General features: G+C 43.2%; 1 protein-coding gene across 6 annotated transcripts in view; it reads right to left on the bottom strand.

The window, feature by feature from the left end:
* The window catches only part of LOC147018921 (calmodulin-binding transcription activator 1-like), a 754,305-nt gene that overhangs the window by 283,057 nt on the left and 451,554 nt on the right, over nt 1–19,694 (bottom strand). For all 6 annotated transcript variants that reach the window (XM_085899044.1, XM_085899046.1, XM_085899043.1 and 3 more), the window contains one exon: nt 17,991–18,062. In XM_085899044.1, the coding sequence (XP_085755170.1) occupies nt 17,991–18,062 (72 nt within the window). The remainder of the gene's footprint in view (nt 1–17,990; nt 18,063–19,694) is intronic.

Below are 19,694 nucleotides of genomic sequence, written 5' to 3'. Positions count from 1 at the left end.
CATCTGGTGTCCTGGGATAAAGTCTGCTCATGTTAAAATTAACATTAAGATAATCCGGAGAATTGCTCCCTTCCTGTTCAGCACACTGTTCGGTATATCTGTATTGTATTGCTATTTCCGCTTTCCCTGTCCCCATCCCCATTATTCATTCCCGATTATTTTAAGCTGTTGTGTTTAAAGCGGGTTTTGTGTATTTTGAGTCGTGACATCATCCTCCGGCGTAATCAAATTGCCCCCCATAAAACCGCACACGCAAGCTGAAACCACTGCACGATTAAAGTAATAAAACACAACTGCATTGAGGTTTAGCCACATGTGTGCAGTATGCCTCCGGTCAGCGTCTTGAGAGTTCATCTCTGGCAGTCCCGTTTGGGAGGTCAAGTCTGTTACAATACTTTGTGCTTATAACTTGGCCTTTTACAATACGACATATAATGGATGCCTGCGGTATCTGGATCCAAAACAATTCTGACATTGGAAAAAAAAAAAAAAGGATGCGGATTTTCATGTGGTTGATGATGACTACATTCTCGCACAAATAAACATTACAATTCTTTTGTGATTTATTCTGGTGATGAGTTCAACAAATCTAAGTCCAATGCATTGTGAACAGTTCTGAATCAAGGGTACATGGGGTGGAACTTCAGAGCCTGAATAGGTCCATTAAGTTGCAAAATACATTTTTTGGAGTAACAGCTAAAACCCGAATCCTATCCAGCCAGGTTCCTCCGAATGACTCTACGCTTGCTCCTTGCTTATTCGGGTTCATTCTGATAACTCCAATGCAGTAGATGGTCTGTCATTTGATTGCTAACATCACTGCTTGTAATATAAAATACATTTACAAATTATTCACCTTGGTCTTAGACATTTGCTGTCCATCAGCTTCTTCTGTGCATCTATTTTACAAGTGCACCAAATTGTGTCATAAACAGGGAGGATGACAGGACGGCAAAAATTACACGGCATCACTTCTTTTTGTCAAAAAAAACCCGGAAAATGTGCGATTCGTAAATCAACCTGCACAAGGAGGAGGGTTGGGTAGAGAAAGGAGACAACCACCCAGCTATTCCTCCAAAGTGTTTTACCGTTTGACTAACTGACCTGGGTAACGTGGAGGAAGCAAATAATGTCAGACCATTGATGGAGCATCGAACAACTGTTGCCATGAGGTGCGTGGTTATTTATCAGATGTGCATTAAATTTATCTTAATATTTACTTTACTTCTCATGGAAATCTTATTGTTTGATGGCAGATTTTAAACTCCCAGGTTAAATCTACAAACCTTTTGCTTGTTTATTTTAAAGTTCTACTTTTCATGCCTGCACTGCTGGGCATGCCGACAACACTTTTAAATGGGAAATTATACAAGAGTGTACGTACATATATTGAAATATACACTCCATGAGTGTACACAGGAACAGTGTGTGTGTGAGAGAGAGAAAGGAGAAAGGAGAAAGGAGAAAGGAGAAAGGAGAAAGGAGAAAGGAGAAAGGAGAAAGGAGAAAGGAGAAAGGAGAAAGGAGAAAGGAGAAAGGAGAAAGGAGAAAGGAGAAAGGAGAAAGGAGAAAGGAGAAAGGAGAAGGAGAAGGAGAAGGAGAAGGAGAAGGAGAAGGAGAAGGAGAAGGAGAAGGAGAAGGAGAAGGAGAAAGAGAAAGAGAAAGAGAAAGAGAAAGAGAAAGAGAAAGAGAAAGAGAAAGAGAAAGAGAAAGAGAAAGAGAAAGAGAAAGAGAAAGAGAAAGAGAAAGAGAAAGAGAAACAGAAAGAGAAAGAGAAACAGAAAGAAAAAGAGAGAGAGACAGACAGACAGACAGACAGGCAGGCAGACAGACAGACAGACAGACAGACAGACAGACAGACAGACAGACAGACAGACAGACAGACAGACAGACAGACAGACAGACAGAGAGAGAGAATGGAATGGTATGGTTGCAATAATAATGCAACAAACTGTCAAAAGACACTCGTCCAAAGGCATGTCTTGTACGACGAGAGCGTGATAATTTGTGTGTGAACAACAACGTGCTCCATCATGGTGCATCACAATCAGCTGGAATTGTCACAATTGCAATATTACAATGAAATTTGAATGTCGTGTGCAATTTAGGCTGAATGAGATTGACCCCCACCACTGCCTCCACCCCCGCCCCCCACCATTGTTTGAAACAGCCCACGTGTTACTTGCTAATAGGTTTTAACTTTGAAGCCTAAAGATTTAATGACCGGCATGAAATTGCTCTCAGAGTTGAGGTGATAATTCTGTAATACAGGAAAGAACTCCGACATTTAGGGAGAAGCTGATGAATATTATTCATTTCATGGCAGACGCTGGTCCCAACCGCAGCTCAAGGGAAAAATAGAAAAGCAAGATGCATAGCCATTGCTTTATAGCCATCACAGTACAGATATATGGGTCATACACCCTTGTATTGGCACTGCTACTTAACACAGAAGAATGGTCTTGCTGAACATGATCCTCCCAAACGTACGGGTTCCACTATGTGCCACGAGCTGTTCCACCTTCACCTCCATGCCCACTGTGCTCTAATATTAATTTACCAAGCTGTGTTTTACCTATTCATGACTGCCATAACATTTTGACAGGTAAAGAAACATCAGAATGATACCATTCCTTTTCTTGCTTTTTCTTTTTACAGAGTAGATGGTTTTCTCCCCAGTCTGTTGTGCTCTTATACTGCTAAAAATAGAGGACCGATGGTCAGTTCAGCTGGCTGATTGCCAAAACGTGGAGTGATGGATGGGTCAGGGTAAAATAAGAGCTGGTTTTACAAGGCACCTTTTAGGTCAGTAATATTGAAATGATGATCAGAGAAGTGCAGCTCCCTGTTGTCTATAAGCTTCATCTATGTCCACTTGGAATGAGATGGGATATACAAGTCACAGATCTGATCTGGCCTGACTTGACAATCTGGGTTGGGTGTCACTGTATAGGACGGGCTGATCATGCCTGGTGTTGGCTTAATGGTTATAGGGTGGCAGGCTTGGGATCCGAGGGTCCTAAGTTCAAATCGTGCTTGGCTGTTGAATTAATACCACATGGGGTTGACTCAGCCTTTCATCCTTATGAGATTGGCAAAATGAGCACCAGCTTTTTGGGATGATTGAGCCATTTAAGTATCCTGCGTCGGAGTGGCGACCCGTCAAAGATTGTGTCCAGTAGCCCAGGAAAGTGCTTCGGCAGCACTAATGCTCTGCGCAGAGTATGGTCTCAATGGATAGATGGATGGAAACTCCAAGGTGTCTATAATTCATATTTTGAGATATTGCCCACTTTCTGTATTATGATGTTACTGGCGGCCATATTGTGTTTCGGATCAGCTTCCTTCAATCAAACATTCCCATCGGTAGTCAATCATCTATTTTAAGTATCGCATTGATCAATCTGTTTAGCAGTTTCAAAGAACATCATTTTTAAAATCTTTGATCCGATATGGCTGCTCGGCCACATGAGCAATGACCTCATTGTTGTCAAATTATATTTCCTACATGTAGTCGATCACATGTGTAAAGTTTTGCATCGATCAGTTTAAAAGGTTTCAGAGAAGATGATTTTTAAAGGTTTTCATATGATCCAATATGGATGGCTACCATACCACATGAATGATGACATCATTGTTAACGGACTATATTTCCCTTGGGTAGTTGATTACAAATTTAAAATTTTGCATTGATTAGTTTAGCGGTTTGAGAGAAGATTGTTAAAGGTTTTCCTGCAATCCAAAATGGTGGCCAAACAAGATTGAAATTCAAGTAATTTTTGGGTCTTTAAACCTTATGATAACCTAATTATAGGTGGAGGGGGAGGATGTCATGAACAAATTCGAGTTCTACCACACAAAATATAATTTTAGCCAAGTTTGGTCACAATCCCATCAGCAGTTTCGGAGAGGAAGTTGAAAGTGTTTATGGACGGACGAACGGACGATGCGCCATCCCGTAAACTCACCTGAACTACATCCCAGGTGAGCTAAAAATAAGTTAAAATGCTGGAAACCCAAGGACATTTGAGGAAAGACTAAAATAATAGCTTTGGAATAGTAGAATAACCAGAATTTGATGCAACAGGCCTGTTTTGTGCAATTTTTACTATTAATGATACACCACGAAATAACATTACAATTCTTTTTCTCAAAAGACAGATGTATTCCGAAGACTTCAGATCAGACCCTGCAAATCACTTTCATCGGAGCAAAGAATTTTAAATGACAAAATAAGAAGCTAATATTTGGGTTTTCCCCCATGTTCAAAGCAAAAACTCAGGGTGAGCCGATGCTAATCAGTGTGGGAAGAAAGCGAGGGTGAAACACTCGCACAGAGTTCACTATCATTGCTCGGGATATGACGAGACGGTTTTTGAGAATCCCTATGTCCACTTAAAGCTGTGTCCATTTGACATTGTCCGACCTTCAGCTATAGTCCTCACTGCATTTGAGTTAACTGCCCGCAGGAGAGCCATTTCTAATTAAAAAGGCAATTACCTGGGCAGTCTGGTCCCAAACGAGCAGAAGATTTGCAATACATCAACTAGCGCTGGACATTGCTGTATAACCAACATGCTATGACATACGGATCCCAGAATAATCACGTGTCTATGCACCCTGACTGTCTTAACGCAACACAATATCAACAGCCTCAGCAATTTGGACTCGTAACCTTGTACAGCACAAGTGAGGGAGCAATTGTAAAACACCTTAAAAATCGATATGAACCATCAATGAACATGAATGCTATGAAAATAAAAGTTAAGTGTTGAACGATATTCACTGTAAAAAATAAGCCTTTACTCAAGACTATTGAAAGCCGCCTTGCTCCGAAGACTGAATAACGATAAGAGGACAGAACAACGTTCACTGTTCACGGCAGGTATTGTTCAGGCAGAGGATGCAATGAAAATATGAAGGTGGACAGCATTTTGGACAAATATCTCTATGGCTAAAAGAAGTGGAAAGCTGTGTCACCATACAATAAAGTAATGTGTGAGTGTTTTTTTTAATATTGCCAGTGGAAATGAATATCAAGCTGAAGGCTTCAGCACCATGTCCCTATCCTGAGGGACATTGGGCCTTTCCATTTCATTATGAGCACTTTGCAGCTTGGATGCCACACAGGGCCTAACATGAACGCGCTGAGCCATAGGAGAAAAACATGGGACATGTGAGGCTGTTCAATAAATTTGCCGATTCCTGAGTTTGCCTCCATTCCCAGGTGCGCTCAAATGTCCCGTACAGTCAGCTCTGGTAAACTCAATATTCAGGGCTTTAACCCCAGGAAGGCAATAAACACTTCAGGTAAAACAATGGGCTTGGTGACTCACAGAGGCAAAAATCAAAGCTGGACGTCATTCATCTCTGTTGGCACCAACAACGTTATATGGTCAAACTGTGATTGTTTGTATCGGGCTAGAGAAAAGCACTTCCACAAAGAGATGAAGAAAAAGCCATGGAAAACTGTTTGTATTGTTTAATTAGAGTTGATATGTTGTATTTGTTTCCGTAATCAATGCTTTTGCTCAAATCTAGGAAAAGGGTGGGACATTTCTATCTGACGGTTTTATTATCCTGATAACTTTTTTGTTTCTAAAGCAAATAAAATTTAGGATGTGGAGGAGGGGAAGAGGAGGATGTGTGTATGTGCATGTGTGTGTGTGTGTATGTATATGTATATATATATATATATATATATATATATATATATTTATAACAGATAAATTATAAATAATACATATTGTTGGTTAGCTTGGTTAGATTGACTATCTAAATATTGAATGTACAACACAAGACAATGAATGAACAGGGGAAGGCCATTTGGCCCATCATGCCTGTGCCACTGTCATACCTCAATCCTCCTTCATACTACACTCAGTACAAGTAATAAAATAAAACCTAAGCAAGGAGTTAGGCATCAGGTTACAGAACCAAATGGTCTATTATTTTCAAAATATGTCATGGTGTCTGAATTGATACATAACCTACAGTCATTGCCACAAATATGGGCACTCTTGCACTTTTTTAAAAATAGCTCACAATAACTTGCCTTCACCTCAAGGAAGGCTAATCCAACTGAAGGCAATCTCAGTTCCTTCCACTAAGTGTGGAAAAAGTCTGTCGACCCTCTGGAGAGTCAGAAAACAACATCTTTTTTATGTCAAGTCTGAACCTCACAAACCTGTCTCCCTCCTCCAAATCCTGGTGGCGTCTAGTTAAATCTGTTTCTGGTGCATGTTCCCCCTCCATCCCCTCCCTTACCTCAAATGGCCGCAAAGCTAACACTACACATAAAAAGGCTGAATGCCGAAACACCGTGTTTGCTTCTACATCTTGTGTCCAAAACCGATCGCTTTCTGTCCCCACCTTACCTGGTCGCAACCAGCTGTTCGTGATCTCTGTGCCCTCCTGACAAGGTGGAGAGCTTGCTGTCAAACCTCCACTCAGATTCTCTAACCGATCCAGATGGCATCGGCCCACATGTCCTAAAAACCTGCTCTGCTGCTCTTGCTCACCCTGTGTTCTATTCACCCTCTCATTTGCTCAAGGTCATCTGCCATCTGCTTGGAAATCAGCAAACATTACCACTCTGCAGCTGTAAACTGTAAAAACAGATCCCTGCAGCTACAGACCGATCAGCCTTCTCCCAATCATCAGCAAGGTTATGGAATCCATCATCACTTCAGACATTAAATCTTTCCTCTTCTCCAATGGCTTGATTTCCAATCATCAATTTGGATTCACACCAAGTCACTCTACCCTGGATATGCTGCTTTTGCAATCCCAACAATGGATGGAGATCCTCAATGTCAGACATGCGATCAGCGCCATCTCCCAAGACATATCCCGTCCTTTCAATATGGTCTGGCATCCTGTCCTACTCACCAATCTCTCTTACTATGGTATCCAAGGAAGAGAGTTTTTCACTCTCCACTCAAGGCTCACAGACTTCCTCTTCTGTCGCAGCCAATGTGTGGCCCTAAATGGAGTTATCTCATCCCCTCTTCCTGTCCAGGCTGGAGTTCTTCAAGGCAGTGTTTTGGGCAGTCTTCAGAACAGTCCAGCATTTTGTCTTGAACCATTCCTGGGTGATTTTTGAAGTATTTGGGGTCATTGTCCTGCTGCAAGACCCATGACCTTCGATGGAGACCCAGCTTTCTGACACTGGGTTGAACATGGTGCTCCAAAATGACTTGGTAATCTCCTGATTTCATGATGCCATGCACACGTTTCATGATGCCAGAGGCAGCACGGCAACCCCAAAAGATCATTGAACCTCCTCCATGTTTGACTGTAGGGAAGGTGTTCTTTTCTTTGAAGGCTTCATTTTGTTTTCTGTAAACAGAGAGATGATGTGCTTTACCAAAAAGTTCTAATTTGGTCTCATCTGTCCACAGGACATTCTCACAGAAGGTTTTTGGCTTGTTCAGGTGTGTTTTGGCAAACTCCAGTCAGGCTTTCTTTTGTCTCTCTCTCAGCAGTGTGGTCCTCCTGGGTCTCCTACCATAGAATCCCCTTTCATCGAGTTGGCGACGGATGGTGTGAGTTTAAACTATCGTACCTTGTGTCTGAAGGTCAGCGTGAATCTGTTTGGCAATTGATTGAGGTGCTTTCTCCACCATTCGAACAATCCTTCACTGCAATCTTCGATCAAGTTTTCTCTTGCGGCCACGTTCACGGAGGTTGGCTGCAGTACCATGGGCCTTAAACTTCCTGATAACATTGCGTACGGTGGACACAGGAACATCAAGGTCTCTGGAGATGGACGTGTACCCTTGAGATTGTCCATGCTTGGCTACAATCTTGTGCCTGACCTCCTCAGACAATTCCCTGGTTTTCTTTCTTTTCTCCGTGCTCATTGCAGTACACACAGTGACACAAAACAGCAGAATGACTCCTTTTCTCTCTTCAAACTGGTTGAATGAGTCATTTTTATGTTGTCGGCACCTGCATCTCACCACAGGTGAGTTCAATTCCAAAGTAAAGGAGAATCACCTGCTTGAAACTTAATTATTTCCAACAACTTCTAAAAGGTGCCAATAATATTGTCCAGGCCATTTTAGGATTTCTGTGTGGAAGAAGCTGAGATTTAGTTATTTATTTTCAGCTTTTTTTTGTTTTGTTCCACTGCAAACCAAAGAAATACATATGAGGATATCAAAAGATATATTTAATTCCAACAATTTTTTGGAAGAAATGGTGCATTATTTGAAAAAAGTGCAAGGGAGACAATACTTTTGGCCACGACTGTATATGCAGATGAGGCAGCATGAGGCAGCTTTAAATCCCCACAGGAAGGATATGGTACAAGTAATTCCGATAATGGAACAGATTGGGAGGGGAGGAAGGAGGGGGTGGAAGTGGTGAGGGTTAAAAGATTTTCCTGCTTTAATAAGTTTCAGACCCAAAACATGGGAAGAATGTGTGCTGATGGCTGAAAACAAGATTGAAAATGATAAACATAACTGAGATTTGCTTGTGCAGGACCATTCCATCATGGTTTGGGGAGGTAGTGGGGGTTGGGGGTGGGGGTTGGGGGTGGGCAGGGGCTGAGAGTTGTCAAAAAACAAAATGGGGAAAGCAAAGCAAGGAGCGAAGGAGAAAGAAGAGAAAATAACATGGAGAAAACCAGACGTAGTGGTGTGGTTGGACCATACACTCCAAGTCAGTGAGGTCGTAACCTGAACCCTAACTAAAATGGAATGGTAGCATTTTGTTTGAAGTTGATTTTGCAGCAGTGTTTGCCTGAAGTCAAGTACGGTGTTGTCTGACCCTGGTGCTTTGGAGAATGCATGGCAGCATTTGGAGAATAGAGCATGGAAAAACATTGTGGGTTGGCATTCAAATGGGGCTGGTTGAACAGGGAAATCTCTCCCCATAAATATCCCGCTGACTGCGAAGAGAAAGGCCCGCCACTAGATGGTGCCGGCAGCACCCAGGGTGTTCTGGAAAGTGATTTTCCCCAAGGTCAACTGAAATGTTTTTCTGAAATCAAGGCGTATGTAGAACCCCACCTGATTTGATTGTGCATGACAGATTTTTGAAGGGCCTCAGAAAATGTGGAAGAAAAATAAGGAGTCAATATATCAGGCTTCATGCATTTCTATTATACAGATTGCCTGCAGTTATCTATACTAATAAGTGTGTGTGTGTGTGTGTGTGTGTGTGTGTGTGTGTGTGTGTGTGTGTGTGTGTGTGTGTGTGTGTGTGTGTGTGTGTGTGTGTGTGTGTGTGTGTGTGTGTGTGTGTGTGTGTGTGTGTCAGTGTGTCCTCCTGAATAACTCCAAAACCATGAAACCTCGCAGCCTGAAACTTTGCACGCATACTAAGGGAACTCCAAGGAAGTGCAATGATTAATTAAAACACCCCTTTTAAAGATAATTAATGGCTTGATTTAATTATATCCTTTATCAGGCGATCCTCAGCCACCTTTCTGTCTGGGGTCTTAAGGTTACCTCGCTATGGTCTGAAGCCACCATGTTTTTTGGCCTGCTCAACCATGTATTGACTTGGAACAGGCCACAATGATTTCTTAACAATAAAGTTGATTTTTTTCACTTCCCTCACTCATATCATCGAATGACTTGATCATCATAGCTATGAATCACTGGGTATATTGAAATTCTTATAAACACCCAGAGACGCCAGCGTTTGTGGCTTTATTTCATTTCCGCACATGCCATAACCTGGAGAATTTTTTAAACTAAGGAAACTTACAAAATTTAAGCTCCATATTTGAAGTTAGCAACAGTTCCAATTACTAAAAAAAATGTTCCTTTGTTTAATTCGGACAGAGCTATCGTTTGCCAACCATCTAATTGGAGTGCTTGCTCAAGTAGTTAAACCACAGGCCGATCACCCAACAGTGGACGGCGGAACAGTATGTGTCCTGATCGGGATGTACAGTCAGCAGTTGCAACAAGATCGAGGTACGTATATGGGTATATTTGGATCTGTAATTTAGGGACTCCCTGTGGATTTGTGTGGATGCCTGCCTGCATGCTTGGTTAAGCGGGTGCCGTGGTGGCAAAGTTTCATCCCGTATCTTGGAGGTTATATTTTTAACCTCAGCAGCGTACGAGTGATCACATTTTCCTTTGTCTCTGTGACCGTTTTTAAAGCAATTGGTTATTGTATATGATTCGGTGCAGTGCTTTACAAAAGTTAAATGGTTTCTCTTTGGAGTTTCAAAGCAAAATACATTTGATAACACCCGATTTCCGAGCCATTCGCCATATTACGTGTTTTCTCAATTATAACCAATTTTTTTTTCCATCTGTCAAATGGGGTGTGTGTGTGTGTGTGTGTGTGTGTGTGTGTGTGTGTGTGTGTGTGTGTGTGTGTGTGTGTGTGTGTGTGTGTGTGTGTGTGTGTGTGTGTGTGTGTGTGTGTGTTCATAAGGCATAACATTCTCTGCGAACTCCTCTACACCCACAACCCTCACCCCTGTCTCTTTCTCTCTCTCTCTTCCTCTCTCTTCATCTCTCTCATCCTCTCTCCACTCCCTCCTAATACAGTGCAGCATCCTCCCACCTCTCTCTCTCTCTCTGTCTCCGAATGTATCTGGACAGTGGTTATGCCCGGATGGTGGTTATCTCCGCATGTATCCGGATGGTGGTCATCTCCGTTTTTGGCTGGATGGTGGTTATTTCTGGATGGTAGTTATCTCCGGACATGTCCAGACAGTGGTTATGTCCAGACGGACCCACCCCTAACACTGCCTTTCCTTGCCCACCGCTCCTGACTCCCCCAACCCTCCTCACTCCCACACCCTCCTCACTCCCCCTGCTTCCTCTCTCCCCAACCCCTCCTTGGTCTCTCTACTTCCTCGCTCCTCCCCCTCTCTCCCTCCCCACGTCCTTAGTATACCCGTCGTCCGGACGATGGTTTCTCTCCGGACATGTCCGGATGGTGGTTATGTCTGGACGGACCCTCCCCTCACACGGCATAACCTTTCCCTCCCCTCACAGTGCCTTCCCTTGATGTATCTGGACGGTGGTTACGGCCAGACGATGGTTATCTCGAAATGTGTCTGGACAGTGGTTATATCCGGAGGAACCGTCCCCTCATGCTGTCTTCCCTTGCCCTCCCCTCATGTTGCCTCCCCTTGCCCTCGCCTCACTCTGCATTCCCTTTCCACACCCCTCCTAGCTCCTCCCTCCCTCCTCACCCCCCCTCCTTCCTCATCCCCCACCCCTCCTTGTTCTCTTCTTCCTCACTACCCCGCCCCTCCTCCCTTCCCCCTCCTTCCTCACTCCACCACCCAAATCTCCCTCCCCCTCAGCGAAGCAATGGGTTGTATTTGCTCGTGCAAAATTAAAGTAGAACAAACAACTTGCGATTTGCTTGGAATCTTTGTGAACTGTGAGGTATCAACTGCCATGGAGCATTGTTTATGCCATCGTGATAGATGGGACCAGACCTGATGGCATCACGGTGAGAGCATCTGTTCTGAGTCTGGGAGGTTGGTGGTTCTATTCTGATCCTGGTTGAGTCACACAAAAGCCTTTTAAAATGTTGTGTTGCTCTATTGCATGATGCTCGGCATTTAGTGGACAGAACACGGTTCAACCCTGTGGATTGACATCCAATGGGCAGAGGGCATGGGCGAGATTTCTCCTTAATTACCTCCCTGATTGCAAAAAGAAAAGTAACGTCACAAAGAAGATGGCATTGCCAGCACTCAGCGTGCACCAGGAAGTCACGTCACTTCCCCCAAGGTCAGCAGTTGTGTTTCTCTGAAGTCAAGTACGGATGTGTGGAAGAAGTTGTTTGTTGTCAAGTTGTTTCATGTATTTGTCTGCTTGTGTGTACTTCATCTGTGTTGCAGCTCCTCGAGCCTGACACCAAGTACATAAATAAATAAATAAATAAATAAAATGTAATGTCAAGGCCTCACAAGATAATGTCACGAATAAAAAGCCTCACGAGATGATATTACAAGTTGTATTTGGATGGAATGCAAACGTGTACTGTTACTGCAGACTTGGGTGGTGGATAAAGTCAACCAAAAAAGGTGAAGATTAGATGATCAGAAACGCTAGAGATGAATCTTCTCAAAAAGGGGCAGGGTTATGGACAAGTGATTTGACGTAATGTGTTTGAGGTTCAGATTTGGTTCCTCCTTTATACACGAACACACTGGACAATAGTAACGAAGTTCATCACAATAAACCAATACCAACAAGAGTGAGAATTGCTTTGCAATAAATGTCCCCGACCAATGTTATATTCTTTAAGTCAAAAAAGTCTGTGAAAAATTCACGAAACGCCCAAAAACTCGAACTTTTTCTGAAACTTCTCAAAATAAAACCGTTTCCGTTGAATATGTTGAAGGGTATGGGAAGAAAGTCTGAAAAACCACAGGTGGGACGGACAGACGGACAGACGGACGGACAGACGGAGAGAAAACCTATCGTCCCCTCCAGTTAAGGCCCGGTCAGACCTTGACGTTTTAGCCAACGTATGCCGATTTTTTAATTTTTTTTCTAAAACGCTGGCACACGTTGAATACATTATGGGTAAGTTTTGATAACATTGAGAGCACGCTGAAAAACACTGCCATACGTCGTTGTACGTTGGCTTTAAACGTTGTACTTTTTGGTTGTCCTCAAATTTTTTCATGCTTGAAATTTCACGACGTATGTCGGCGTATGACTCACACGTTCCGCTACGCTGGCCACAAGTTGTATGCACGGTCTGCGATCGTTGACAGACGTCAACACATGCTACTTGTAAGTTAATCATAAGTTGAGACACGCCGAGGTAATGTTTAGCGTACCCGAAACTTATTTCTAACCTATGATTAACGTGTTGTTGGCACGTTACGCGATCGTTGCCACACATCGAAAGACGTTACTTTTAAGTTACTCATAGGCTGAAAGACGTCGGTATAATGGATCGTCCTTGCGTCAGCGTCCACGGCCACGGCCAGGACACTTATTTGCAGCATTCTTCAAACTTTTCTTCGGCATGACGAGGATGTTCACACTTCGATGTCGAGCTTGGCTACGATTCCAATTGTCCATCGGCAGCGTCTATTTAAAATAGTCGAGTTTGAGCGTTTTAACACGTTCAGAAGAAACGCTTCAAATTTCCAAACCCCAGCGTCAAAAAACAAAGGCGAGTGACAGCAATTTAAATCGTTCATTGTAAACAATGAAAATAGCAGAGTGGTACCGTTTAAAAGTCGTTGAGTGTAAAAAAAATCGAATTGTTGAGCGCAAGCGTCTACTTTCAAAAGTGGGGTTTGAGCGATTTCGCACGTTCAATAGAAACGATTAAAATTTCCGAGCACCAGCGTCAAAAAACAAAGGCGAGTGACAGCAATTTAAATCGTTCATTGTAAACAATGAAAATAGCTGAGTGGTACCGTTTAAAAGTCGTTGAGTGTAAAAAAAAATCGAATTGTTGAGCGCAAGCGTCTACTTTCAATCGTGGAGATGCAGCCATTTAAATCGTTGAGTGGCAGCCTATGAACCTACCCGTGGACACGCGGACGCAAGGACGATCCATCATAACCCACACCCTCCCCCTCACACTCACCTACTACTGCCAACATGAACAAACTACTACTACTACTAATACTAATAGTAATACTAATACTGATACTGATACTGTTACTGCTGACATGGAGATCGACTCAAAAAGGAACTCGAAAACACTGTTGGGTTCCCCTTTTATGAGCAGCATTTTTATATACCAATTCCCAAAACCGCTGGGAACACGTCTTTATATGGCAGTTGTAAGCTAGAAACACATTCATTTTTGTTTTTTTTTGTCGACCGGAAGACGTCATTGGAATACGTCTACATACGTCGATGTGTGTTGGGACTACGTAAAGAATTGGTTCAAAGCACGTCAAACATAAGTTAGAAATAAGTTTCGCGTAAAAAAGACATTACCGCGACGTGTTTCGACTGATGAGTAGCTTATAAGTAGCCTTTGTGGACGTGTGTAAGCGTCCGCATATCGTGTGTAAAACTTATCCCCATCGCATGCGGAACGTGTGTCATACGCCGAGTACGTCGTAAAATTTTGAACATGTTTAAAATTTCTTGACGTACTCTACTTACGACGTCGAATAATAGCGTACTTTAGCGTTCTACTCATGTATACCAAACTTACTCATACCGTATTTGACGTGCCCCCAACGTTTTAGACACATTTTTCTTAGGTCGGCATACGCTGGCAAGATCGCCAAGGTGTGACCGCGATGTTGTCACTTCCATTTCTACGGCAGTTATGATTCGAATCGTTGTGCGTCAGCCTTTTAATAGGCTACGTCACGACATCGTCGGCGATGCGTGCAACGCGCTATTCCGAAGTTAGACTATCGTTGGGCATCGGTTGTGTAGGCCGACAACAGGTTCAGCATTCGTTGGTATAAGTTATCTATAACACAACGAAACGTTCTGTGTCCATTACCAATATGTTATGCATACGACCAACTCGTTATGAATACGTCCGAATCTTAAAAAAAAAACATCAAAAGTTCAACGTCAGCCAGCGTTTTACATACATTTTAATACGTTGCCATCGCTGGCTAAAACGTCAAGGTGTGACCGGGCCTTAAAACCGGAAGGGGATTAATAACTTGGTTATATCAACGAAATGCCTTTTCTACTGATGATAGGTCTCAGACTTGCATTCATTTGTAATCTTGAAAGGCCTTCACAGCGAGCCTAAATTTGCCAGCAGCGCAATGGATAACATTAAACATTATGCACTTCTCACGGTAGATTCCCCAAAATTTTATCTTGCATAAAACATTTTAAAATCTTATTTATTTTTATTCAATAAGTATAGTCAGTGTTCGGTTTGATTGAAAGCACAAATGGCTTTGCACTTGACTACAAAAACTTACACCATCCCTGAAAAAACTGAGCTATGTAATGAGGGTGAGAAAAGCTTGTGTTGCAATCATAAGTCAAATATGTCAAATATCAAATGTCAAATATCATTGGAACATAAACGAAGTTCACATGAACATCATTGGGAATGAATACGTTGATGCAGCGATTACCATCCGAACATCGGCATCAAAAATTAATCACGATAATGCATAAAAAGATTATGTAGAAATAAAAAGCCAGCGGTATAGCAAATCAGTGTCTACATCTACACACTCTTGATAAATGTACTCAAAACTGGTTCGCTTGAACTCGTTACATAATCATGCTTTATTAATTCAAGATGGGGAGCTGAACACACTGACAATTTCACAGAGATGGGACATTTTTAACAGAAGGCCGCACATCTAGGAAATCACAGTCGTGGGGCCTTTGAGCTGCTTGTGACCTTTGCCAAGAACTTTGTAACATTTAATCCAAGTCATGTGTGTGCACATTGAAATTGATGCATCGCCGTGGATGTGACGGGACTATGGTTTGAAAAATATTTTGGGAGACCACCACATAAAGGGAAGCTTTATTGTTGCGTGGTCAACACGTTATAAATATACATGACAACCGTTAAGCCAAAGAAGCTTGATATTTCAAAAGAATACCTGGAACTTGTGTTTTCATGCAGACCCGTGATTAAACAAGTGCAATAATTCAACAATTACAAGAACATAATTATAGATTCTGGTCTCGCACTCTCTGCCTTATCTGTGTTCGGCCCCCCTCCCCATGGTTTCTGCAGAGCACACGTGATCTGCCAGTAACCCCCTTCAAGTGTCCAGAATCATTGCTTACCTCCACTCATTCGCACATCTTTATTTATTTTTTCTCACCTATGGAACCACCTTCCTCAGTCTCTTCAATCTCATTCTTCCCTCCAGAGCTTCAAAGACAGCAGCTGTTCACCACCACGTCAGATCTTCCCCCATCCACGACCATGATCCTTTCTTCCCCCATTAACCCTCCATAAGCGCACCTCTTTCTGTGCTTCCAGTTTTTCCTTCCACTGCTGTCACTGAGATTTGCGGCTGTATCGATCTTGTTCACCCCGTGTCCTCTCCTCATCCTCGTTCTTCCACACATCCTTTATTTCTCTAAGTCTCCCTCTATTTTGTCCATCAACCTTGTGGTTAGTGTGTCCCCATCCCCTTATCTTTTCACTGTTCCTCTTGCTCTGTAATGTCCTGATTTGTTCTATGTTCGAGCTCATACGCAAGCCTCAACATTGCATACAAAAAAGCCCCACACTCTCGCTTTGCTCATTTTATGGACAGGGCACTTGAACACCCAAGTTCTTCTTCTGTGATGAACAATTGGAAGAGGTGTAATCTCTGGAACTCATTAATCTTACGATCAGCTATAATCTTTCTTGGTCAGGTCAGATGTTCAAGCTGATCTCCAAAGGCAGTCAATGCTTCAGCACTCTCTGTTGGACCATGTGCAGTACTTCCTCAATAAAGCACCAAGGAGTATGGCTCCCTGCTGTCCATCACGCTCCCTTTCAGACAGTGCAGTCCGAGACCTTGAATGTCATTGGCACTTTGAGACAAGAGGTTGAGACTCAGGGTCTGCTATTGCCCACCGCAGTCAGGTTTGGTGGGCATTCAAGCTTTTCCCAGCATGATTCTGGTCGGTCTCGGTCTTGGTGTCTGTCTGTCTGTCTGTGTCTCTGTCTCTCTCTGTCTGTGCCTCTGTCTGTCTTTCTCTGTGCCTCTGTCTGTCTGTCTCTCTCTGTGCCTCTGTCTGTCTGTCTCTCTCTGTGCCTCTGTCTGTCTGTCTCTCTCTGTGCCTCTGTCTGTCTGTCTGTCTGTCTCTCTCTGTGCCTCTGTCTGTCTGTCTGTCTGTCTCTCTCTGTGCCTCTGCCTGTCTGTCTGTCTCTCTCTCTGTGCCTCTGCCTGTCTGTCTGTCTGTCTCTCTCTGTGTCTCTCTATCTCTCTCTCTCTCTCTCTCTCTCTCTCTCTCTCTCTCTCTCTCTCTCTCTCTCTCTCTCTCTCTCTCTCTCTCTCTCTCTCTCTCTCTCTCTCTCTCTCTCTCTCTCTCTCTCTCTCTCTCTCTCTCTCTCTCTCTCTCTCTCTCACCACAGTTGCCTTCCCTGCAGTCAAATCAGGACAGCAATTTCTAATTTGTTGAGGATGCCGGCGATAACTCGCCGCCTCTTTGCAAAAGGCACCGATGGATAAAGTTAACATCAACCAGCACCCAGTGCTGGCAGATGGATCCTCGGACTCACATCGTTCCGGTGGATAGCACGTACAATGACGCATCCACTTGCATGCGTAACAGTTCATAGCTGGGTTTAGATTCAAACCCAGGCAAGACAGCTCAAAGGCGAGTGCACGTACCTGTAAGGTATTCTGCTAGCACACATACTGTACGTACGCATGTGTGCTTGTGTGTATGTACATACGTTAGTGCAGATATGGTCAGGGTCAAATGGTCAATGGGCCCTTAAACCATTCCATAGCAAATGCTATAAAGGACAAACGCCTGCTCCTATAACCCTTAAATAAACTCCATAAAAGTGGGACTGAAGTTACCTGAAGGCAATACCAGATAGGGATGGTATATTTGCTTCCAAGAAGAACACCAACAAACCATTTTGATTGGTTCAATTAAAACAACAGCAGTAACAGTTTCATTTCAAAATAAGATATTTCTCCAAATTTCCTGCTGCAGGATTTAAATCTCCAAACCCAATTGCGATGCCAAAAAAGTGCAGAAAAAAAACACTAAACCATTGCACACTAAACAATAAGAATGGTTGGAAAACAAAAACTTAGTGCAAAGTGGCGTATAAACGTGATTTATAAAAACTGAAGATTAATCCTGCACAGCATTCCTCAAGAAAGGAATCAGGAGAGGTGGGGATGGGGAGCATGGAAAGGGGAGGGGGGCACTGGAAGGGGGGGGAGGGGGGAGGGGGGAGTACTTTGTGAAAGTATTGTTTTGTTTTAACGTTTATTACAAGGAAATATTCAAAGATTAATGGAAAAGGAAACATTTCATTTTCTCAACAAGCGATTGAAGTTTCCTGATGGGATTTCATCGAGGGAATGTGAAGGTCGGTTGCAAGACACTCACCTGTAGCAGCCAATAGCACCGCCTGTGGAACGTGGGAATGATCGAGGAATGCACGTAACAGCCGTAGAGACACTGCAACACGAGCAAGGCACACATCACACATACACATGACATATGAGGAATTTGATTGGCAATGACAAAGCACAACAATGCGAGTATACGATACAGGCACACATTTTGACGGGTCGTATTGACCGTCACAAGCATATTGCAGTCATGTTCATCAACATCAACGCAGATTATGTTGTCGTACTCACAATATTTTCGAGAATGCACAGGTGGCTAAAAAAAAAATTATTCTTTTCGGCCGATTAACTTGTTTCCGATTTCGTTTTATGCTGGCAGCAACGTAACCTCGATAAATGAGACCAATTGAAGCCAAATATCGTGAGGAACTATCCCAGTTTAACCCATCCCGGTCAATCCATGCTCATGCATACCCAGGAAAAATCCATCCATCCATTGGGACCACACTCTGTGCAGAGCGTTGGTGCTGCCTATGCAATCTCCTTGGCTATTGGGTACAATCCTGGACGGATCACCACTCCGACACAGGATACCAGCAAGCTGGCACTCATTTTGCCGACCACAGATGGATGACAGGCAGAGTCAACCCCGCCTGGTGTTAATTCAACAGCCGAGTGGGGTTTGAACTCAGGATCCTTGGATCCCAAGCCCACCACCCTAACCATTTAGCCAACACCAGGTATATACCCAGGAATCCTTCACTTTATCTCAAATGGAAAGAAAGGTTCCTCTAATCTACTCTCTGATTATGATGTACCATACTCTGTTACGGAGCGTCGGTGCTGTCAAAGCAGTTTCTTGGGTGCTTTGACATTGCCTTCCCAGCAGTAGTTAGGGCAGGAATTTGTAATTTGACCATGGTGCCGGCGACAACTCGCCTACTTTTCGCAAAGGATATCGTGGGATCTTTAACATGCACAAACCACTGTCGACAGACGGGATGCCAAGTTTAACGTCCATCGGAGGGACGGCACACACATTGATGAATCAACCTGCCTGTGAAACACCGGGATGACAGTTTATAGCTGGGTTGGGATCCGAACCCAGGCTACACAGCTGAGTGTCGACTGTGTGTACCTCGAGGCCATCCTGTCAACCCCTAATCTACTCACACAGTGATAATCTAATAACATGGCAGAAACATGTATTGCATTGTTTGAAAGCAAGTCAATGACCTCAATAAGAAACACTGTCTCCTCTTCTCAATGTTGTTGACTGTCCATCTTTAGATCTGTCTCATCACATGTTAGTTGCAATGCGTACCAAGCAAGGTGAGATATCAGTCCGTTTAACCATGAGCAGGTGCTCGATAACCATATCTGTTAAAATTGGATAAAAAGTAAAAATTTTCCTCTGAATATTTTCTCCAACAAGTAAGCAAGCACCCTTGACGTTAACTGTATCTCGTATGATGAAATAGCTCACTGTGAGCATCTTAGACCTAGTCCATACTCGCAAGATTGGAGTTTTTATTCAAGCAAGGCTAATGCTCAGAGACACCATTATGCTCTCTCATTACTGTGTCAAAATTAACAGATATTTTGCACAAATATGCCTGGACAAGGTATATATTGCTATGATCACTGGGTCCAGGTGCACAATATACACCTTCCATTAAAGGCAATTATTCGAGAGTTATGCGACAAGTGTTGTACACCAGGGAGAGAACATCGAGCA

The sequence above is a fragment of the Eptatretus burgeri genome, chromosome 10, assembly GCF_056783735.1.
Source record: "Eptatretus burgeri isolate ZD-2024b chromosome 10, Ebu_testis_v1, whole genome shotgun sequence".
NCBI lineage: Eukaryota > Metazoa > Chordata > Myxini > Myxiniformes > Myxinidae > Eptatretus > Eptatretus burgeri.
Note: the sequence above shows the minus strand (reverse complement) of the source record. Positions and strands in the feature narration are given on the sequence as shown.